The sequence below is a fragment of the Sceloporus undulatus genome, chromosome 9 (assembly GCF_019175285.1).
Source record: "Sceloporus undulatus isolate JIND9_A2432 ecotype Alabama chromosome 9, SceUnd_v1.1, whole genome shotgun sequence".
NCBI lineage: Eukaryota > Metazoa > Chordata > Lepidosauria > Squamata > Phrynosomatidae > Sceloporus > Sceloporus undulatus.
In genome coordinates, this window is record NC_056530.1 from 5859371 (window position 1) to 5883403 (window position 24033).

A 24033-nucleotide genomic window follows, 5' to 3' on the forward strand; every position below is an offset into this window, starting at 1 on the left:
GAAAATTGGCAGGAAGGAAAGTTTTAAGAACCCAACCACATGCATATGCAGATAACACACACATAGCTGTGCTAGTTTCCCATTAGAAACTGCAATCCAGATTATTGCGTAAGTAATGAAATAAATCATGGAGAGGCAATGGAACAACATGCCTTTTATTATGTGTACTTTGCTTTGAATTATCAGCTTAGAACAGTGGAGCCATTTCAGATTTCAGTGAATCAAGTCCAGGTTTCATGTTGAGCTGCAGAGGTCCACTTTTAGCTATATCCATGACTGAATGGCAAAAATAAGCCTTGCAATTTTGCTGTGGTTATTTTTTATTTATTGCATAATAAGAGAGCCATAGCAGTATAAGGATTATAGTACTGGACTGTAATTTGAGAGATCCAGGTTCTAATCCTCATTAAGCCATGAAGGTTTCTGAATTGGGGCAATCACACTTTCTCAGCCTATTCTGCCACACAGGGTTGTTGAGAAGCTAAAGTGGGGTGGAAAAGACCTATGTACATCACTAGTTTGAGCTCACCTGAAGAGAGGCAGGATGTAAATGTAGTAAATAAATAGATAGCAGTGATAGGCAACGTTGATGAAGCAAACATTTATTTGTAACAGGTATATCATACAGGTATACCTATCTCGGCATAAGGTTTTGTATGTCTTCATGTTGATGTAGAGGCTGACAATCCAGGAAGGACCATAGATTATTAGCAAAGGACAGGTTCCAGGTTCAGTACCCAGTATTTCAAATCAGAGCTGGGAAAGACCCTTGCCCCAGATCTCAGAGAGCTTCCTTCAATCAATGCAGATATTTGTTAGCTGGAAGTAGGGTTGCCATAACCTGCCTGCAGGCAGGACAGTCCTGGTTTTGGCGGAACCAGCCTGGTCTGGTTCCGCCAATTCAGGGGTTGGGCCCCAGATGTTGCCTTCGCTGTGGGCCGGGCGGTGCTCTTCCTCCTCCGTGCGTTCCCGCAGCAGCCACCCACCTCCTTCTCCCCCACCTCCTTATTTTCTGCATGGCACGCAACCCACCTACCTCCTCCTCCTCCACGCAGCCACGCCGCCCACAGCACTTCCCCGGTGCTGTAGTCGGCCCCAGCTCGCGCTTGTCCTGCTTGCGCATGGGCGCGCGGGGCCATGTAGGTGTTAGGGAAACATTCAAGGAGTGTCCTTGAGTGACGACACGAGAACCCGAAATGTCCATAGGCAATACGCACTTTATTTTGGCCAAGACGACAGCACACCAGCAGATGGTGATAAAATTGCTGCCGCACCCAGTAGCCATTTCCAAAAGTTTTTATAGCAAAACACATTTCATTGTTTACATAGCATTAGCTTAATTGGTTATTTAGTACACACATGATTATACAACAGGCAGTTAATTGGCTATTGTCTAAACAACAAATAATTGGTTGCGTTCACTGTCCACGCAAAGGTCACACATTTTCTTATTGGCTCTACATTTGCTTGGAGTCTGGAATGCAAAGAGATACTTAGCTAGGCTGATCCTGTTCTCTTCAAGGCTGCTGCTGAGACACAGGCCATTGTATTCTTCAGAGCTCTCTAGAGAAAGGAGGGGTGAGGGGGTGAGTGTGTACTATGGTCACACACAGGAACAAAAGGTAGGGGTCATCATAGCCCATGCACTTTACTCTGTAGCTCATTCTATGAGTCTACTGTAACCACTGATTCTTTTGCAAAGCCATGTACAGAAGCAGAAAGCAGGAAAGCATAAGTTCAGCCATATTTATGTCCCTCTCATAGGGAGCGCTCGTCCCCTTCAGGCTTGCTGGCCAATGGCAGAAGGGTGGGGGCAGGGCTGTTTCCAGCCCCAGCCTGCCATTGGCCAGCCTCAAGAGGGAGGTGGAGCCTCGGAGGAGGAGGAGGAAGAGTAGTGAGACTCTGGGCCAGCCAGGGGGCGGGGAAAGTGCCCTTTCTTGGCGCATGGCGCCAAGGGGGGGAAAAGTAAGAGGAAGAAGAGGAGGATGAGGAAGAGGAGGGGGAAGAAATAAGAGGAAGACGAGGAGGAGGAGGTGGGTGCTCATTTCCAAAGGTTTTTTTCCCCCCAAAGTGTCTTTTTTCTGTATTTTTGGTGCTTTTAATGCTAACAGGTCTGCCTTGTTTTAACAATGATAGCCATGTTAAGTAAAGCCATGTGAAATGCCCCAATGTGCTGTTGTGTGTGTTTTGGAATGGAGGGGGTGGTTTGGCCAGAAAGGGAAGTACATTTCTGCCATCTGTCTAGGAATAATGCCCAAATGTCCTCCATTTTGATCATGCCTAAGAAACATGCATTTATATTAACATTTTTTAAAAATCATCAAATTTTTCCACGTGTCCTCCGTTTTTATAAAAGTGTCCTACATTTGAAAATGTTGTCCTACATTTGTCCCAGTTTGGAGGTCCTGACTTATGGCAACCCTAGCTGGAAGGAATAATGATCTGACTTGGTATCAGGGACATGGTGGTTCAGTGGTTATGATGCTGACTCTGAAGACTGCAAGATCAGCAGGTCAGCAGTTCGAGACCCAAGCACCGCGTGATGGAGTGAGCTTCTGTCACTAGCCCCAGCTTCTGCCAACCTAGCAGTTCAAAAGCATGTAAAGGTGCAAGTAGATAAACCAGTACCACTTCAGTGAGAAGGTAACAGCGTTCTGTGCAGTCATGCTAGCCACATAATCACAGAGTCATCTTTCGGCTTAGTAATGGAGATGAGCACCCCCCGCTACAGTCAGACATGACCTGACAACCTTTTCAAAGGGGAAGCCTTTACCTTTACTTTTATGGTATCTGGTAATAATAATAATAATAATAATAATAATAATAATAATAATAAAGATTTATTTCTAGCCCGCCCAATCACAAAGAATCCAGGCGGGTTACAACAGTAAAATACATCAAATTACAATAGAGTTTTTTTTTTAAATCAAACCCTAGACCTACCTTCTCCCTCATTCCCAGTACTAAAACTGAATTAAACAGTAATAGTATAAAAACATTAAAAACATTAAACAAAAAATATAGGCAGAAAGATAGGCGGTGAAGAATAGACAGATGAGGGGGCAAATATCTCTATATCTGGGGAGGGTAACTAAGTTGGAAAGGCCTGCCGGAAGAGATCCGTCTTGAGTGCTTTCTTAAAAGCTGTCAGAGTGGAAATATGATGGATCTCCTCTGTCAGGTCGTTCCATAGTTTTGGAGCAGTAATAGAAAAGGCCCTCTGGGAAACTGATCTTAGCCTAGATTTTTTTGGCTGTAGTAGATTTCTTCCAGAGGACATTAGTGTGCGGGACGGACAATAGGGAAGAAGGCGTTCCCTCAAGTACTCTGGGCCCAAGCCACGTAGGGCTTTAAAGGTAATCACCAACACCTTGTACTTTGCCCGGAAACTAATAGGCAGCCAGTGCAGGGACTTCAAGACCAGTGTTATATGGTCATTCCTAGAAGTTCCTGTAATCAGGGAAGGTAGTTTAGGGAGTTTCGGGGCCAGTCATAGACCCAGTTAGGCAACCATTTCACGTTATTGATGTTAAAGGCAGGAGGTATAGTCACCTACATTTTCCTCCTGAGCCTCCAAACCTGTTTGAGGATCAAAACTCTGTGTACCCCTATGATCTGCCTTAGTTTGCCAAACTGGTCTGCTTCAGGTGGTTGTGCCATTTTTTATATTTAAGTAGCATTCCAGTCAGTTTCTGTATATGGAATGCAGGGGGAGGGGGGCTGTCTTGCCTCTCGCCTTGGTCAGCAAAGTGTCTTGGTATGGTCCTGCCTCTACGTTCATTATAGTTTTAGTCTTTGTAATATGTCATTTTTTAAATGTGCTGAATGAAAGCACATTTCAGTTCCAGGGACATGACAATTTGCTGGAATTTTTTCTTCCCCCTCAATTGGCTGGCTTTTACGTTTGGCAGAGGAACTGCAATCCAGTTCTCAAGCCAAAGCTGAAGTCTTTCTGTCCAGTTCAGCCTCCGGTAAAGCTGAAATTTGGCTGACTTTTGGGAAGTTCTCTGGAACGGCGAAGTTTTGAGCAATCATGAACTTGGAAACAATGTGATGTGTATATGGATAAGGACGGGAGATTCTGCTGCTGCTCTTGATGGTGATTTTGTTCAGATTGTTGTGGGATGTGATATAACTGCTGGCAGCCTCGCCAGTTCTGTGATGGGAACGTTTTATGCCACAGTGCTGTAGCCAACGAGGCCCACATGGATTTCCCCATTCTTTAAAAGGTACAGGAAGGGCCTGGATCAGGTACAGGATGCCTACTGCCTGGACATGGGTGTTTGTGATAAAATCCACCTGTTTTAGCTAACATCCCGTATCTAGTGCGGGAGGAAAGGTAGTGCAATAATTTCCTGAGATATGCTAGATTATCAACTGTTCATTGTGTGGGTGCAGAGTAGAAGACTAACACAATAGGAAGCAGGCTGGGTTTAAAAATAACAACATTAGCATTATCAGCATTTTAAAACTATAAGTCCTATTAAATGTGTAACTGCTCAAGCCTCAATCCTTAATCCTGCTGGAAACATCTTTGTTTCTAGGATGCCTATCTATAGACTTGCTTCTGAATAAACATGTGTAGATAGGCATCCTAGAAACAAAGATGTTTCTAGCAAACTTAAGGATTGAGGCTTGAGCAGTCACACAGTATAATTAAAACACATTGAAATTCAAATTTTGAACAGACTATCACCCCATTCACCCATAAAACTAAACACTTTCACAAAACCTCATTCTTGGGATCACCCCCTCATTCCTACCCCGTGCCGCCTTGAAACTCTCAACTCAATCTCTACTCCCCTCACATCTGCTCATTAACCACTCCAAGGAATGTGAGTGCTGACACCATCCTAAACCATGACAACACATCCCATCATCCAGCATTAAACTACTAAAGCATACAATCATATCTCTATAAGCTATGGAAGGAAATCTGAAGGAACTCAGATCCTGACACGTGTTGCCCTTTATTGCCCTATTGGTCACTCTTAACACGATCTCCCAATATTTGATGATTATTAATAATTATTAATAGTGTGATTATGATTATTTTGGGGATGAGGGCAGACCCCACAAAATGTTGGTTATAAAAGAAAAGAAAATGTGATGGGAGGTATTAAAACCCTTTGGAAAATTTTATGGATTTGACTACAGTTTCCATGTTTTGTGAAAAGCAGTGCCTGCAAATGTGGTAAAAACAGAGATGAGAACAGTTTGCTTTTTTATGTCGTTGTTCAAAGTAGAGCTTACAAAAATTTCCTTGGTTGGACTGTTAAGAATTCCCTTATGCGCTTAAAAGCATTACTTGGAAGGATGTTAAAAATAGTTTTCCCTGTTCAATACAGCTTTGAAAACCTTATTTCCAACTAAATAAATGCTTTCTTGTTTGTCAGATTTCATGTTTATTATTTCAGTGATGTGCTCTGAGCAAGTGTGGCTGATATTAACATAGCATGCTTAATATAATCACAATCTTCTCCCAATAACATCACTAGGGCTAAATGAAATAAATAAAATAAAAATAATCTGTGAGCCACCTTGGGTCCCTTCGGGGAGAAAGGAAGCATATAAATGAAAAAAATGAAAAAAATAATAATATAGGGCTCTCCACATGCTCCTGATTTCATCTCAAAATGCTTTTGTTTGCAGGGCTCCATGAGGACAAGTCCTCATGGCATGAACAAAAAAATGTGTATTATCCTAACAATTTTGTCCTAATAATTTTACCTTGAAATTTAATTTTTTTAAAAAAATGTATTTTGAAGCGTTTCATAATCCAAGGTGATAAACTGGGATGGGCACCATTTGGCTTCTGGGTGACATGTAGCCACTAAGGCCATTTTTGAGTAGAAGCTAGCCTTTAATGACCATCTGGCTGATTTTTTTTTTAATTGGTGAAGAATTTCCAGGATTTTCCTGATACTTGAAGCCTTCAAAGTGTGTTTTTGCTATAAAATGAGATGCAGGGTCCCACTACCCCCAAAGGCATCATACAAAGACACAAATACAGAAGTAGTGTTCTGGAAACCAGAATTAATTCTTCACTCATTTTGGAGATTGCGATCTGTGTTGGGTCCTGAGGAAAGAAAATTGATCCTTGACTTTCCAGAGGTATCCACTTCTGCCCTAACCTATAGCTTGCTGTTTCTTCATAAATCCCTTACTAGTTAGCTTTGCTGGTAGGAAAAGACAACAAAGGTGGACATATGGGTGTGTTGGGTGGATGGATGGGTAGATAGTGAAAACTAGAAAATAATCTTGAGAAGAAGGTTAAACAAGACCCCTTGCTTTAAACAGAATTGGAGCCACACATGCCACAGCTGCTTTCCAGAAAAACAAAAACTAGGAACTTTTTTGTTTCATTTATACTAAACAGGCAGTGACCCATGGCCCTTACAGTCACATCAGAGTGAACAGCTTTAAATATAATCTGCCCCATACTCTCAGGTCCTCTGGGAAGAATATATTGTAACCTATAAAAACTAGACTGACTGCATCTTCCCAGAGGGCCTTTTCTGTAACCGCTCCCAGCCTGTGGAACGGCCGGCCAGACGAGATCCGTCAAATCACCAACTTAACTTCAAGAAAGCTATCAAGACAGATCTCTTCCAGCAGGCCTTTCCAGAATAAACTACTCGGCCATGTGGTCATTGCCCCCACCCTCCACATATATACTATGACTCTGCCACTTTTATTGGTTTTAATTGTTATGTAATTTAAAATTCTCTATTGTTTAATTGTCTTTTAAGGGGGGATATTTTGTATATATGGATGGATTTTAACTCTTGTAAGCCGCTTTGATTGTTTTTAACAAAAAGCGGGATATAAATAAAAGTTGATTATTATTATTATTATTATTATAAATGGTGGGGAAACAATGAAGGAAAGGAGGGACGAAAAAAGAAAGAACAGAACTTGGAAGTAACCTGTTACAAACGATGGGATAAATTGAATTAATAAATTTTCCAGTTAAAAAGATATAATTATACTTCATTACAATTATAATTTAGCAAAGGATAACATCACTTTTGTGCAGTGTAACTGTAATTTTAGTTCGTTTCATAGTAAAAGCTGTGTGCTGCTTCAGTAAATCACATGGTTGAAGTTTTACTTCATGCTGAAAAATTCAGACTTTTGAGTAACCGAAAATAATTATTTTAGTTGCCTTTGAGAAACGGGATAGTAAAATGCTACTTGGAATAATGCAAATATAATAGTAACTAATTGCTTTTAGTAGCTTGGAAGGATAAACATGACTAATTGTTTTTAAAAGTAATTCCCCAAGCTTTGGGGGGAAATGTCAGTTAGAGTGTCTTGCAGTACTTCTGCATGAGATGTCTTTTGGCTCTGAATCTGTTGTTCCTTTTCCACACAATATCACCTCCAAAACGGCATCAATAAATCTTCTTTTACCTTCATTAGTTGGGTTGGGTCATATCAAATGTCAGGAAAAAATTGAGCCACACAAGTTTGTTTAGGAAGTAGGGTGGGTGAGGGTGGGACGGGCCCTGACTTGGCACATGGAAGAGGCTTCAACAATTCCCTCTCTAACCCATGCTTGCCCTATTGTCGTAGGAGCAAGGGCCTGGCTGACGGGAAGCAGGAGTTCTTTGCCAAGCAGTGTTTAGATAAGATGAGGATGTGGGAATTGCTCACTCTGACTCAGCTCTGCTTTGCTGCAGTTTAATCCATTTGATGCATCAACATTATACATTCCAGCAGAAGAAATTCAGAGTATAGCTCCAGTACAGCAAGGGAGGACATTTGCATATGTTATGGAAGAGTGTATCACCCACTCCATTGCTCAACAGTCTCTCTTCCTGAGCTAGCCTGAGTGGTCTCAGGGTTGGTATTGGATTCCTTTCAGCTTGTTGTACTGGGGGGCTTCAACATCCACACTGAGACTGTCCTTTTGGAGTGGCTCAGGATTTCATGTCCACTGTGACAACTATGGATCTGTCCCAAGTGGTACTGGGTCCCATTCATTTTTCCAGACATATGCACCTTCTTTTCTGTGCTGTGTAAGATGGTGGTGATCTTGGTGTGAAGGAACTTTTTCTGGTTCCCTTGTGATGAACTGTTTGCTCAGGTTTAGGGTCACTGCAGTGGTGGACTCATTAGGATAATCTGCCCTACAAGGTTTATGGATCTAGATGGATTTCTGATGATGTTTGGGGAACTTCCTCCCATTTTAGTTGGCTATTCTGTTGAAGCCCTGGTTGACCTTTTGTTTGAGGAACTGGCCAAGATAGTGGACACAAACATCCTTGAGTATCCCTTCTCACAGAATAGAGATAAAACAGCTCTCTAGGGAGCTAGCAGGAACAAAACAAAGGAGACAGTGACAACAGAGTGGTGTTGACAGAAAAACCCATATGATTCCGACCAAATATGGACTACAGCTTATCTAAAGGCCTATTCTGTGACAATGTAAGCAGCAGAAATGTATATATTTTTTCTCAGCAACCCTTCTGTACATGGTCCTGTTTCACGTCATTGGGGCATCTTGTACCTCAGCGCACAAGACTGGAACATAGAATATAAACTCAATAACTTGCTAAGCACCTTGGAGATAACTCAGAGGTGGTGTTGGGGGCCTTCTGTTTGGCTTTTTGACCATTGGCCTCTGAGGTCTAACAGTGTTCTGTTTTGCTATTTAATATATACATGAAACCACTGGGAGAGATTGTCTGGAGTTTTGGGATCAGGTACCATCAGTATGTTCATGAAACCCAGCTCTATCTCTCTTTCCGTCTCAATCCAAGTAAGCTGTTTCAGTTTTAAATTGGTAGTATCTGTCAGCAGTAATGGACTGGATGAAGACAAACAAATTGAAACTTAATGTAGACAAGACCATTAATGTAGACAAGATTCTTCTGGTAATTCGAAAGCCAAATTGATGAATAGGGACTGAATCTGTGCTGGATTGGCTACAGTCCCCCCCCCCCCCCCGGTAGGTGAAAATTCACAGTTTAGGTGTAGTCCTCGACTTAGTCTTGAACCTGGATGCTTAGATTTCTGCAGTGGCCAGGAGTGCATTTGCCCAGTTAAAGCTAGTCCACCAGCTGTTCCTATTCTTTGTGCTGTCTGGCTTTACCATGGTGACATGTGGCTTTTAGTTACATCCCTGGATTATTGAAATGCAGTCTATGTGGAGCTGCTTTTGAAGACTTTTTGGAAACTTGAAATGGTCCAAAGAACTGCAGTAAAATTGTTGACTGGGGCTGACTACGGAGAGTATACAATTACCTCGTTGCAATAGCTTTACTAGCTTCCAATATGTTTCTGGGCACAATTCAAAATGCTAGTGATGACTTACAAAGCCCTATACAGTTCAGGTCTGGGTTAGCTGAAGGATCATATCTTACTGTATGAGACTGCCCACGCTCTAAGATCTTTAGGGGAGCCATGTCTCTCTGTCTCACCACAACCACAGGCACATTTAGTGAGAATGGGGAGGGCTGTGCCATGATTGCTCCCAACTCCTAGGAAGGTTAGGATGGTTCTTTTTTCCTGTCTTACCAGCATGTCCTTGGGAATTGACTGTTTTACAAGAGAATAACTTTTTTTTATAGTGCTGTAATAGTTTTAAATACTTTTAATTCTGCTATTAGTTTAATACTGTTTTAATCCCAACTTTGTATATCCATACGTATGGGGGAGGGGTTGTAATTTATTTTTGTCTTTTTAAGGTGCCTTGAGTCCCAAAGCTGGAGGAAAGGTTTGATATAAATGGAAGGTTGGACCTATGGATGGTTATATCCTTGTTGTTTGCTTTGGCCCAGGGGCATTTATGTCGTAACTCACCCCCTGGACAACTCAGACAAATAGGAGGAAGAGGCGCATTGCCAGGAAGCTTCAGCTCCTGATAGTAGAGCTCTCTCTGAGTCCAAAAAGATGGGGCTGCGGCAGTAGGTGACCCTGTTGTGTCCAGCAGGAACTGACAGAAGATGTAGATGCTGAAGATGACACACATCCTTCCCTTTGTTGAGCATCAGAGAGAGAAATACAGATCCCAGCACCTATTAAGTAATAGATGCTGACTTGATTAGGCACTACTTAGATACCTGTGGCCTTGAAGGAGCTGCCTATAAATATCCCAGCAGTTCTCTCTCAGCCTTAGGGGCTATACAGACAGGCCGCTAAATGTCACCCTTTTACCCTGGGTTGGTGCTGCAGCAGCTGCATCCTGCGACACCGACCCGCGCCTCAAAAGAAGCTGCTCTGAACAGCTTCCTCAAAGGGGTGTCACAGGTGTGCTCGCATGCCATGCTGACGCCCCTTCTGGCCAGCGCCATTTGGGCACTGCACCACCCATGCGTCATCGTGGCATGCACCGTATGGATGGGCATGTGCCATGATGGCGGAAGGACGGCGGAACTAGGGCTCAGAGCATGTGAATGCTCCGCCCTATTTCAGCCCTAATACGCAGTCAGGCCGGCACAAAGTGTTGACAACTGTCTTGACAACTGTCTTATCTGGCTGACTGGCAGTACTCTCCTGTTCCTGTTTTCATGACCTTGGACTGGCTATATTTTGGACTACTCTGTTTACTCCTTTCTTGCTCATGTATCTGGTCGTCTGAGCCACTATGATGACATCTGGACCAGCCAACGACTACTTTCATGCTTGTCCTTGCATCTTGCTCAGATAGGTTTACTCAGATTCGCCCCTTCTCCTGTGCCACCCCCTACTTTTGGAATCTCCTTCCCATGAATTTGTGGACTGCTACCTCTTTAGACTATTTTAAGTCCGCATTAAAGACAATTCTATTCAGGGATTAAAGACAATTCTATTCCAATTTTCGTCTTGATCTCATAACTGAGATCTTATGATAGACTATTTGTATTAATTTATACTTTCATACTACTGTTTAAACTTATTACAGCAATATTTTATTAATTTTATAAATTTTTTGTTGGTGGTTTTAGATTGTCTGCTGTAGACAGGCCTTTATTTCTATTTTGGATTGTTTTGCTCTGTGTAAAGCTTATGGTGTTCTATAAATAAATGTAATAATAATAATAATTACAATAACAACAACAACTGACCTGAATTGGACTGACTACTGAACCTTTAACTCACTGTCTGCTAGACAAACCAACCACCTGCTTCCTCGAACACTCACTAACTCATGTTCTTGACAATTTACTTGCTAGAATTTGCCTATTGACACATTAAAAGGGAAAGCTGAATATAAAAATTGATGTGAATTTTCAAGGTTGCTAAATTGCAGACCGATTTGAAATCAGATAGAAGAGACTTAAAACAGGATTGATATGAATGATGTAGACCAGATATATACTGATTAGTTCAGACCTCTGAAAGTGCAACTGTTGGCTTGTCTAGCAGACAGTGAGTAAAAGGTTCTGGCTTGAACATACTGAATCCTGATGACTAGGCCTTATCTGTAATACACACACACACACACACACACACACACACGTCACAGCAGCATGGTGTTATATGATTTGTCTGGGACTGTTTTGCTTATTTTGCTGTCTGCCCTGCCTTAAAGAGCTTTGGCTTTAGGACTGCAGATATTCCATGCAACCTCCCACAACATGGTTTGCAATGGAACATTCCAAAAATGTTAGCAATGCTTGTTTAACATCTGGTGTGCAACCAAGATGTGTCATATGCCACCAGCTAGCTGTAAATCAGTACTAACAAAAAGTAGAAGAGGAAGCAAGAAGTGTTTCCAAATGCATTTCTTTCCTGCTTGCTCTCCCTGACCCCATCTCTTGCTGAATTCAAGCCATTACTGGGAGGCATTCTATTAGACATAATGATAACCAAGTGACCCTTTGTGATGATTCAATAGGATCATTTGTGATGATTCACTAGGAGCATGAATGACCAAGATGTCTTCAAGAACAGCCTTCCCCATTGATGCCTTCCAGATGTAGTACAATAGGATTACAATCAAACACATCTGGAGGACAAAAAGTTGGGGAGAACTATTCAGAGGTATGTAGTCATGGTGGGCAGCAATCTTGGTCCTCACCTCAAGGACCATCTGTGGTCATCCCTCCATGAATGAAGATGTTGTTTTTCCCACTAGATGAACAGAAGTACACTTCTGGATGTTTTTGGGAAAAGATAGAACTTAATAGGGGAGGAGGAGCAGAAACAGCATTGGCAGGGGCCATCCTGTTGTCAGGCACCTGAAAATACCAACCCTAGACCAGAACATAACAGACTGAGAGGAAATAAGGAGAAATTGAAGCCATGAAAGAAACAGAGGCCCCATTCACACTGGCATCAAAAATCTGGAAGGAACTGGGCTGATTCGGATGCCCCTCCCCCACATCTCTCCGTTAGCAAGTGCCCACTACCGATTGAGGGGCATTTTAACCCGAATGCCTTATCGGGTTTAACTTGAGGGCGCCTGCTGTCAATCAAGCAATCGTCATAGGTGACGTTTGCAGGAGCATCGGAAGTGTCCTCCCCCCTCCTTTTTTTTAAAGAGCCATGCACAAGATGCCCCAAAGTGCGCACCTTTTGTCAAATAAACCTCTTTGTGTGTGGGGGGGCGTGCAGGTTATGATCTCCCCCTGGCCCCATTTTCAACCCCCAAATGCAAGTTAATGCATCCAGTATCCCTCATTCCTTGCCATCCCAGAATGCCTCATACACAGGTAATAATAATAATAATAATAATAATAATAATAATAATAATAATATCAATAATATTAATTCCTCACCTCAGAATGCCAGAAAAGGATGCTTTTTTTTGGGCTCTCCCTAGAATTCCTAGCAACTCCCTAGAATTCCTAGCAAAAACCCCTGAATTCCTAGCAAAAGCTGTATCAATTTGCCAAGTTGCAACATTCGATTGGTAACATTCATTTGCAATACAGCTGTCATTCCAAAGGAAAGACTATGTGCATAGAATAGACAGAGAAAAATAATTTTAAAAGAATACACATCAAAGGGAAAAGGTCCCTGATGGATAGGAGAGGCTTGTCTTGCTCTGCCCCCCCCCCCCACCTGCCCTGAAACGACCCTTGCTCCTGCTCACCATCTATTTATATATCTATATATCTAAATATATATCTATTGCCCAGAACATGCACATTTTTTGCCAAAAATAATTTTTAAAAAATACACATCAAAGGGAAATTATCAGAAATAGAAGAGGCTGCTTCTGCTGCAGCTGGATTTCCCTACATGCCCCAGCGTAGCCCCGCAACCCAATTCCCCCTGGAAATCCATCTCCTCCTCCTCCTCCTTCCTTCAGACCCTCTCCTTCCTCAGGGATGCCCATTGACTCTTTCCCCCAGCTCCTTCATCCTACTCCTCCTCTTCCTCCTCCTCCTTCATCACTTTCTCCATCCCCACCTCTCTCTGAAGCCCTCTGCAGCCCAAAAGTCACCCCTTTGCATCCAGATTCCCCCTTTTTTGGCTCTTTCCTCCTCCTCCTCCTCCTCCTCCCCCTCCTCCCCCCTCCCTTCTGATGATGGGAGGGAATGACCTGCCCTTTGCCCACCCTCTGACCTAAATCCCTCCCTCAATTTGCCCCGGTCATGATTGGGGGCAAGTTCATATTCCACAGAACCCGGGGTTTCTCAAAAGAAACGCTATTTGCGCCGATTTCTTTTAACCTGCTCTAAGGGGCATTTGCCATGGAACGGGTGTGCATGCCTCTGATTCGCTTGTGGGGGATTTGGGGTGAATATGAACTTCACGTGCAAGAATCGATTTCAGAACCGGGGTAAATTGTAATGTGAATGGCCCCAGAATAGATTAAAACAGTTTTTCTGTTCTTGGCCTTTGTGCTGAAGTGTGGAAGAAGGGAAAGTAGCATTATGCAAATCTGGTGTCTTTTGTAAAACAGGATTTATTGATTAGGCCCTCCCCACAAAGTGTCAGTAGAGCTGAAAGTTTGCAGAGCCAGGACCATAACAGGGAGCGGAAGTTCACAATTCAGTTTAGATTAAATGACTGAAAACATAAGAGACTGTCTTTGCAATAGTTTAAAGCACAGAGAAAAAAGGAACTCAGAGACAGTTTGTTCTGAGGGGAAACTGGAGTTTGGCTCACATGAGACAGAAACGTGAGTTGTAAGTGTAAGTTATGTGTAAATTGAAAATTTTACTTTCTAGACTACAGCTGCAAGAATCCTATCAGCTAACATAGCCAGTGCCCGTGTTAGCTAGGGGTACTGAAAGCTGCAGTCCAAAAAATAGTGTTTCCAGGCTTTGCTGTTCCAGAAAATAAGTCAAACAAGAAATGGAAAAAGGCAGAAGGATTAGGGAAAGAAGAGAAGAGGGGTATGGAAGGAGAGCAAGTGAGATGGAGAAATAAGAGTTGGAGACTGTGGTATGTTGTAATGTATGTGATAAAAAGAAGAATATACGGTAGTATGTATGTACAGTATGTATGTATGTATATATGTATATTTTTTAAAAAAGCAATGTCTTTGGATGGTGTTGATTATGATTATTATGGGGATTAAGATATGTTGGATTGTGTGTATAGATACTGAATAAAAATTATTTAAAAACAACAACATTAGCATTGGTTAACAAATGCAAAATAATGAGGTAGAAAGTGTGAGAGAAGTGAGCCATTCCAAACTGCTCACTGTGTCAGTGCAGAGTAGAAGACTAACACAATAGGAAGAAAGCTGGGTTCTTTGTTGATCCACTGCTGAAGATTATTCTTTAATGTTGGGTCTAATGGCCAAAAATGAAGATGGGCAAAATGTAGCCCATGAACTGTGACAGTTCCAGAGCTGTTCTTATATACACCCCCAAAACCCCTCCCATGCCCTATGCCACCTCCAGTTTTTCTGCAGTAGAGTTTAGAGTTTTTTGTGGGTTTTTCGGGCTATGTGACCATGTTCCAGAAAAGTTTCTTCCTGACATTTCACCAGCATTAGTTGGTGATTAAATTTGGCTACCAGTCCTGAGGAATAGCAAAATAAGGACTCGGCAAATGCAAATGAGAAACCACTCAGAGTCAGGGGCTTTCCTAGCAGATAATGATTACCAATTAGCAGACATTAATCCTCGTTTGCATTAGCCTCCCAGAACATTACACATTCAAATCACTCCTGCATTCCCAGGCTCACACAGTATATATACACCCAACTTTTTCCAGGCAAAGCATTCTTTGCAGATGCCAGCCACAGATGCTGGTGAAACCTCAGGAAGAAACTTTTCTGGAACATGGCCACATAGCCCGAAAAACCCACAAAAAAACTATGGATGCCGGCCATGAAAGCCTTCAACAGTTTAAAGGTTTTTTTAATGTTCCTAAAACTATGCCTTTCAGCACTGGAGTGTTGGCAACCTGACCCTGGGCTGTGACCACACAACCGAGAAATTACACCTAGACGATCTAGCCACTTCTGAGGGTTCTTCATGAGTGAGTTGTTGTGTCGTTCGTTGCTTTTGAGATCAGTAGGGTCCATGATGCAAATTTTGCCCACCAGGCCCACCATTTCTGATCTAGGAGGTATAATAGGGTGCAATGTCAGACTAGGACTAGGAAAATCCAAATTGAAATCCCTGCTGAGGCATGAAATTGAATAGGCACTTTTCTCTGGGACTGATCTTCCTCACAGAGTTGTTGTGAGGAAAAAGTGGGAGAAATAATCTTGTACTACCTGAGCCATGAGGAAAATCAAAATTTAAAAAATATAACTATGAATGTATTTTTTAAAATCTCTCTCTCTCCCTCTTTCTCAACACAGGTCCATACTGTAGCAGCTTAAACCCACCAAATGCAGTCTTGGTGATGAACTCCTCCATAAACATCTTGTTCAACAGCACAGTGCATCGTTCAGGGCGTGGATTCTTCATGTCTTATGCTAGAGGCAATCAAACAGGTAGGAGACTATTAACTATGCGATTAGTAGTTAAAGAGGGAAAGTTGCACCATTGTGGTGTAGTGGTTAGACTGCTGGACTGGAACTTGGCAAATCCAGGTTCAAGTTCCATCTATTATGGGACTCCCTGGGTCAACTCCCAGTGAACTTAGCCTTATGCCTTAGTCTCAGCTACCTCACAGGGTTGTCAAATGCTTGAGCTCATGGAAAGAAAGGTAGGATTGATGGATGTAATCGATACAATCAGTCAAGCAGTAATAAATTTCATAGAATCATAGAACTGGAAGGGCTAAAGGCAAAAGAGCAGGATCAAAAATAACAGCGTATTTTAGCTCAAAGTTCTTTCTTCCTCAGGAGAGGCATTTCAACATTTTAGAATGAGGAAGCACTACACAAACTGGAAATCCACTAAACCCATGGTGTCAAGGGGATTGAGGTATGCTCAACTGTGGAAGGAAAGAGAGCCAAATTGAGCTCAAATCCCTCACCCACATTTTATTAAAAGGGAAAAAAGGGGTAGATAGATGCTTATAAAATTATACATCATGTTGATAAAGTGGATCAGATTGCCAGCACACAAATGACAATCAGACAATGTACATTGAGACTGGTAGGTAGAGATCCAAGGAAGTCTTGGTCTCTGAAGGTTTGACACAGCAGTTGATCACTGAAGTTGCTGCACCACAAGCATTTATGAGTCACCATCAAATATTCCTCAGTAAGTCCTTTGGTATTTGTTGGGAAGAGTCATGAGAAGCCATGAACTGATGGGAAAGTTTGAACGTTGGGTTGCTGAATATTCTTTCTCCTTATATCATTAGAACTGGAAAAATACTCACCCACTCTCTGTATTTTGGCAAGGGTGGCCTGAAATACTTTGCTGCCTGAGGCTAGAAAGAAATATTGCTCCCCGCTCAGGTCAACATGGTTAACAGACTTGTTTGATAGAATTTAAAGACATAGTTGCGTTAGTCTGGACAATCAGTATGCAAAGAGATCGTGTATCACCTTTGAGACTGACTGAAAAAAAGAAGTTGGTAGCATGACTCAAGTCTATGAAAGCTAATGCTACCAGCATGCTTCTGAAGAAGCAGTCACTTCACCTGCCTAATGCAGGTCTGGCCCCTGCACATTGAAATAAAGTATAGTTTTAAAATTTATTGTATAATAAACATTGTATTGTCTATCAAACCTAGGCAGACACTTATAGTTTGCTACCTGATGTGAAAGAAAAGATGGCACCTTCTCCCATTCCATACACAAAATCTGACCAAATTGACAGTTGAAATTTACTTTTAACACTGGTAACAAGATTTTAACACTTTTAATACAAGGTAACAAAACAATCAATGAGGATACTGATTTGAGTATTGGACAACATTTGCCCACTCCCAGCCTGCTAAGTCTTTTCCTGTACTCCAGGAATTCTCAAAGATTATTGCCAGTAGTTCTTTTTTTTTTTTTTAATAAGTTTTATTTAGAATAAACATTACATAAAGAAGTGAGAGAAAGAAGACAACAAAAAGTCCACAAAAAAGAAAAACAAAAAACAACAACAATGGTAAAAAACAATAAAAAACCAACCCGCTAACACGTAATCAGAGCAAATTACATTACTTAACATTACCTTCTAATAATAAACAAACAAACAACATATAGACTATATACAAAGGATATTTGAATTTTTGACTCTCTAATCACACTTCCTTTACAGTTGAGTGTTCCCATATTTTGATTTTTTTGTTGTTGTTTACTCCTGATATTTATGTTTCTATATTTATCAGTTCCTGTGTTGATGTAATTTTATCAAATGGTATTTTTTTATTATTCATTTATTTGTTATATGTCACCCCATTTTCAATATTTAAGACATTTCCATTCTTCTTCTATTTGATTTTTGTCCTTTCCTCTTAATGAGGCAGATATTATGTCCATATTTTTTGCTTCATATATTTTAATCAGCCAATCTTCTATTGATGGTTTAGAAATATTTTTCCAGTACTGGGCATATAAAATTCTTGCGCATGTAACCATGTACAAGATAATTCTGTTATTTTTTGTGGGTTTTATATTATGTGTCATGTTCAATAAAAATAGCTTTGCTTCAAATGGTATATTAATTCCTAAGATTTTTTGAATAGTTCCATGGATTTTTTGCCAAAATTCTTTTGCTATATTACATGTCCACCACATGTGGAAAAAATCTCCTTCCGGTTTTCCACATTTCCAGCATTTGGTATCACCTGTTTTATATATATGATGTATTTTTTGGGGGGTTAAATACCATCTATATAGCATCTTGATGTAATTTTCTTTATAATTTTGACACAGGGTAAATTTATTTGTATCTTTCCATGATTTCTCCCATTCATCTGTTGTTATTGTTTTCTTAATATCCTGTGCCCATCTTACCATACTACTTTTAATGGTTTCATCCTCCAGATCTCTTTCTTTTAATTTTTTGTAGTATTTTGATATATGTTTACCTTTTTTATCCAGCAATATCTTGTCTATCTCATTATTTTCCATTGTCAGTCCAAGAGTTTTAATGTCTGTTTTAAAGCGGCTATTTATTTGATTATATAAAAACCAATCTTTAATTTTCCCTTTTTCTTTCAATTCCTCTACTGTTTTCATATTATATTTACCTTCTGATGTTTTACTTAATATATCTCCGTATCTTAGCCAAGAAGCTTCTTTATCTTTAGTTCTACTATAATAGGCTTCTTGTATGGATACCCAAGGGGGAATGTTCTTATAAAATTGAGATCTTATTTTGTACCAGACTTTAAGCAAAGGTTTTCTTATAACGTGGTGATTAAACAAACTATTATTCTTAGGTTTCATGTACCACATATATGCGTGTATCCCCAAATTCAAATTATCTTTTTCTATGTTCAGCACATTCTTATTCTCCAATTTAAACCACTCCTCTAGCCACTTGAGACATACCGCATAATAATATAACTTAAAATTTGGCAAATTACATCCCCCTCGTAGTTTATCTTCCGTCAAAAGTTTCCATTTAACCCTTGCTTTTTTACCTTCCCACAGAAATTTACATAATTCTTTCTGCCACAAAACAAAACAGTTTTCATTAGTAATTATTGGAATATTGGAAAACAAATACATCATTCTTGGTAGTATATTCATTTTGATTATGGCAATTCTGCCCATAAAGGATAATTTGAGTTTAGTCCATTTTTCTAAATCTCTTTTGATCTCTGTCCATATTTTTGTATAGTTATTCTGAAATAGATCGGTGTTTCTTTTAGTAAAGTAAATACCCAGGTACTTAACTTTGTTTTCAATACTAAACCCTGATGTTTCTTTGAGTTCTTTTTCTTCATTTTTTGGAAGATTTTTTGTAAGGATCATAGTTTTTTCTGCGTTTATTTTAAATCCTGCTAATATTCTGTAATCCTTAATTGTCTGAATTAATAAATGTATACTTTTATTTGGATCATCTAAAAAAAGAATTATATCATCAGCAAATACTTTTAATTTGTATTCAATTTCTTTAATTTTAACCCCTCTAATTGCTTCTTCTCCTTTTATTTTATTAATCAAAATCTCTAAAACCAAAATAAACAATAAAGGAGATAGAGGGCATCCTTGCCTTGTTCCTCTTTTAACCTTAAAGCATTTAGATTTCTCATCGTTAATAAATAAATATGCTTTCTGTTCCGTATATATCTTTTTTATCCAATTCCCAAACTCTTCTCCCAAATTGATCCTTTTTATAACTTTAAATAAAAATTTCCAATCTACTTGATCAAATGCCTTCTCTGCGTCAAGCAGGATACATGCCAATTTTTTTTCACTATGCTGTATTGCCAGTAGTTCTGAGATTACTGCTGCCAGTTCTTTCAATACTCTTGGATGAGGAAAACATACATTAGGGAGACATGGCAGTCTATGTGGCACATGCAGCTGTGTATCCAAAGACACCTGTGCTGCTTGTACTTCCAGCTTGCTCAAATAAATCCTCCATTGTGCAAACATCAGGGAAGCAGTGCACATATCAGCATGGGCACATATCAGCATGGGCTGCCCCATGCCATGCTTAGTTTTTGGAACTTCCCTATGGGATGGTTTGATGCATAAAGAGAAGGAAAGGAGGTAAGACGACCCCAAGTCAGGCTACCAACCAGCAGGGATTCTGCCATCAGGGTGCATGTTCCAATGCTCTAGAAAAATTTTTCAATAAGTATTAATCTGCTGCTTGGTGGAAGCTTTTCCTTCCAACTAACGTTATCCTTGGATTTTCCACCTTCTAGACCAGGAGTAGGCAATTCCTCACCCTCCAAATCTTGTTGTACTTTAGCTATCATCTTCTCTCACCATTGCTTTTGCTAAGGCCGATTGGATCTGCAACCCAGTGACATCTGGAGGACCACACTTTCCTCAGCTCTATTGTAGAATAGTATACTAGCCATGCTGACTTACAAAGGTACAGAGTAGTAAGAGATTGATTGCTAGGTTGTACAATCCTAGCATAAATATATGTGCATCCAGGTTGAGGACTGAAGTGTTGTAGCCTTGATGTTGATAGTCCATTTACAGTCAGTTAGGAAATACAATCTCCTATCCAGAGGTGCTCTTCCTTCCTTTCTTTTAGATCTGATCTCATGTTTACAGAAGGGAATCCATTATGACAAGAAAATAATCAGGTGAGTGTTTTCTATGAGTATCTATTCCAGTTTCCTCTGAATTCTTACTGCATCTGATGGACCATGCAACATTGTATGTCCATTAAGACTACAACTATAGTTCCTAACTATTTTTGGATGGTAACATACATAGTCCTGGGCAAGTAGCCTTGCTGTCTGAGGATTCTAGAGGTTCTAGGTCATCAACAGAGCCTGAAAAGCTAAGTTTCAATAGTAATTTGGTTATTAGGGTATTTAAAAAGTATCCCATTTCTGTTATTCATTGTGTTGATTAAAATGTTAACTTGTTTTGCTATGTGTTGTATTGCTATTTTCTTTCCCATTTGAGGACAGAAGAACAATTGATAGAAGGTGACACCTTCTTATAAAATGACTCTTAAATTCCCTTGAAAAGTAAATTTTGAAAATAATGAGAAATGGTGAAATAATTACCAGAAAAGTAATTTACTTTCAGACTACTTTTAAAAGTTAACATTATTACATTTTTGTGACCCCTCAAAGTAACCAGTTACAGGAAACAATCTTACTTTGAACTTGTTACTTCCAAACTCTGGTTGGCAATACTTGTGCCCAAAATCTGAGAACCTCTGGATAACAGAGTTTGCACTCACTACCTCCAAGAGAACGATGTTACACAATGCTCTTTATTTTCTTGCAGAGGTTATTGTCCTGCAGGCTGCAAGGGCATAGCAGGAGACATCTGGGGCAACATGAACCAAGGTTACCGTGATGTAAGTTACATAATGTCAGTCATTCTTTCAAACATATCTTTGCTCCTCAAATGATGGCTTCAGAATGGAAGTCATATATGATTCATTTATTTATTTATTAAAATAAATATAGTGCTGAATTTCAGTAAGCAACAATAACTCTAGAATACCAATCAACTCCATAGAACTAATCAATTGAGCAAGCATGGTGTAGTGGTTTGAGTGTTGGACTACAAATCCTTTCATTTGCTCATTGTACTGAAATCAAGGGAAAACCCCTTTCAATATTTGCATTATATCCTCAAGCAGCCCATTGCCCAACATATTTGCTGCCAAGGAGACACCTTGGAAAAAGAATAGCAAATATAGTGTTACTCAGGATTCTTAGGCCCCATTCCCACTGGCTTATAACACAGATCAAGATTCAAATTATGGGTGCATCGTTCCCATTTGAGCGTGCATTCAGTCCTCATTGCGCCTATTTCGTTCCCATTGGAATTCGGATCTGATCCCCATGTATTCGATTTTTCCTTGGAAAAGCCAAATCAGTGGTGGATAAACCGGTTTAAAAAGGGTTCACATTTTTATAGGTTTTCCCTGCCCCTCCTGAGTCTGATTCAGGACAAATGAATGGGAACGACAAGGGTGTCTGATTCAGGAGCTTGCGGATGGGAGGAGCAGTGCTCAAGGTGCTGGCCTGGGGGTGTCACCCGCTTGTTCGCTTTCCTGCACTACCGGCACCATTTTCTCCCGTTGGCCTAGCCTTTCCCCCAGAGGAGTGGGAAGCAGGGTAAGGCTATATTGAGCTCCAAATACGGTAAACACACTATGCCCCCTGCAACCTCCCCCTGCTCCACATGCATAGATCCACGTGTGAGGAGACCCATTGAACACCATTTTTAACTATTATTTTTTCTTTTTTAACATGCCTGCTCGATTGCCCCCCAAACAGCTCAGGGAGCAATGGGGGAGGCAAAGGGACTTGGGGAGATGGAGGTTCCCTGTTCCCTTTCCCAGAAAGACACAAGACAGCCAGGGAGGAAAAGGGACTTGGGGGGATGGAGGCTCCCGTTTCCCTTTCCCAGAGGGAGTCTGGGAAGACACAAGAGAACCAGGGAGGAAAAGGGACTTGGGGGGATGGTGGCTCCCTTTTCCCCTTCCAAGAGGGAGTCTGAGAAGACACAGGAGAGCCAGGGAAGCAAAGGGACTTGGGGGGATAGAGGCTCCCTTTCCCCTTTTTCAGAGGGAGTCTAAGAAGACACAGGAGAGCCTGGGAAGCAAAGGAACTTGGGGCGATGGAGGCTCCCTTTTCCGTTTCCCAGAAGGTAAAAGTGCCTAAGCAAATGATTGGCTGTGACGTTAAGCGCTTAGGCGCTTGTTTGACAGCTACAGTGCGCCCTCGCCTTACGCGGGGGATCCGTTCCAGATCCCGCCGCATAAGGCGAATTCTGCCTATGCTCGAGCCCCATTGGAAACAATGGGGCTTGTGTGCGGCGGCGCGGCGGCGCAGGCGCGCACAAGGTGCAACGGGCGCGCGCACCCATTCAATTGAATGGGACGCGCCGCCCCTTCTGCCCCACGCGTGCGCCGCAGCTTGAGCGCATACACTCAAGTCCGCGTATGGCGCGCCCGCGTATGGCGTGGGCGCACTGTACTTTAAAAAAAAGAGGTTCTTTGTAGGGTAATGGAAACGGAGTGCAAAAATGTCTGTTTCAAATTACAACCGAGAAAATTTCAATGGCAATGAGAACATGGATTAAAAACAAACAAACCCGAGTCCGTTTGCCCCCTTTCCTAATGGGAACGAATACGACTCTGAAAAAAAAACCGAGTCAGAATTGCAGTAATATAAGCTGCTTTTTTGCCCCGTGGGAATGGGGCCTTAATCAAAATGGAAAACATTTTGGAATGCTTCCTGTATAGAAGATTGAAATGTAGTTCATGTCCTGGAAAAGGAGGACTTCTGATTATCCTGTGATCAACCCTTCAGGTATTTCATTGGTGTGATTCAACAAGGAAACTGCATTTAAGATCAGATTTGTTTCCCAATTGTCCTTTGACTTCTTCTTCCTGATGGATTTCTGTTGCCTGAAGAATTGTCACACAGATCTCCTTTTATTCACTCAGACTTCAGTTCTCTGCAAAGCTGCTATCCATGCTGGCGTGATCTTAGATGAGCAGGGAGGAGAGATCACTATATTGCGAGAGAAGGGGATCACTCTCTATGAGTCAGCCTTTGCCAATGGGCTGTACTCAAAAAGGTAAATGGTCAGATTGGGTTCATAAAGAAGCCTTGGGAGATTGCTGAACAAGGATAACTACATCATCAGCAGTTTCATGCACTGTTCATTATTAGGTATCTCAGTCCCTGGTTGGCAGGATTTCCCCATATTTAGTTGCCTTTGGCTATGTCTCATATCAGTAGACTACTTAGTAAATTCTGCATTCCAATGAATTACCAACAGTGATTAAGATTAAGATTCTGGCAAGTTTAGAATAGTCCCACTGAAACTGCAATCAGTGGGATTTAAATTGGTCATGGCTACCTGAAATTTCTAATCTGGAACAAATACATGATATTCTCGTCTATTTTAGACTGGATTAGTCCATGTTATTGGTTGACATAGTGTAATCTGAATTTGTGTAACTTTTATTTTCTTTACTGTGCATTGCTTTAGAACAGGAGTGGGGACAGAGGACAAAGTTCACCCCGTGCCCCTGATGGGCCATATTAGCCTGTCATGGCAAACTGGAATCTGACACTTCTGGTTGCCACTTCCAGCCTGTTTTGAACCAAAAAAATCATGGG

General features: G+C 41.0%; 1 protein-coding gene across 2 annotated transcripts in view; it reads left to right on the forward strand.

The window, feature by feature from the left end:
* Positions 1–24033, forward strand: part of LOC121915246 (discoidin, CUB and LCCL domain-containing protein 1-like) — a 71418-nt gene that overhangs the window by 15945 nt on the left and 31440 nt on the right. For both annotated transcript variants that reach the window (XM_042439273.1, XM_042439272.1), the window contains 4 exons: positions 15707–15841; positions 20463–20514; positions 21173–21245; positions 23352–23485. In XM_042439273.1, the coding sequence (XP_042295207.1) occupies positions 15707–15841; positions 20463–20514; positions 21173–21245; positions 23352–23485 (394 nt within the window). The remainder of the gene's footprint in view (positions 1–15706; positions 15842–20462; positions 20515–21172; positions 21246–23351; positions 23486–24033) is intronic.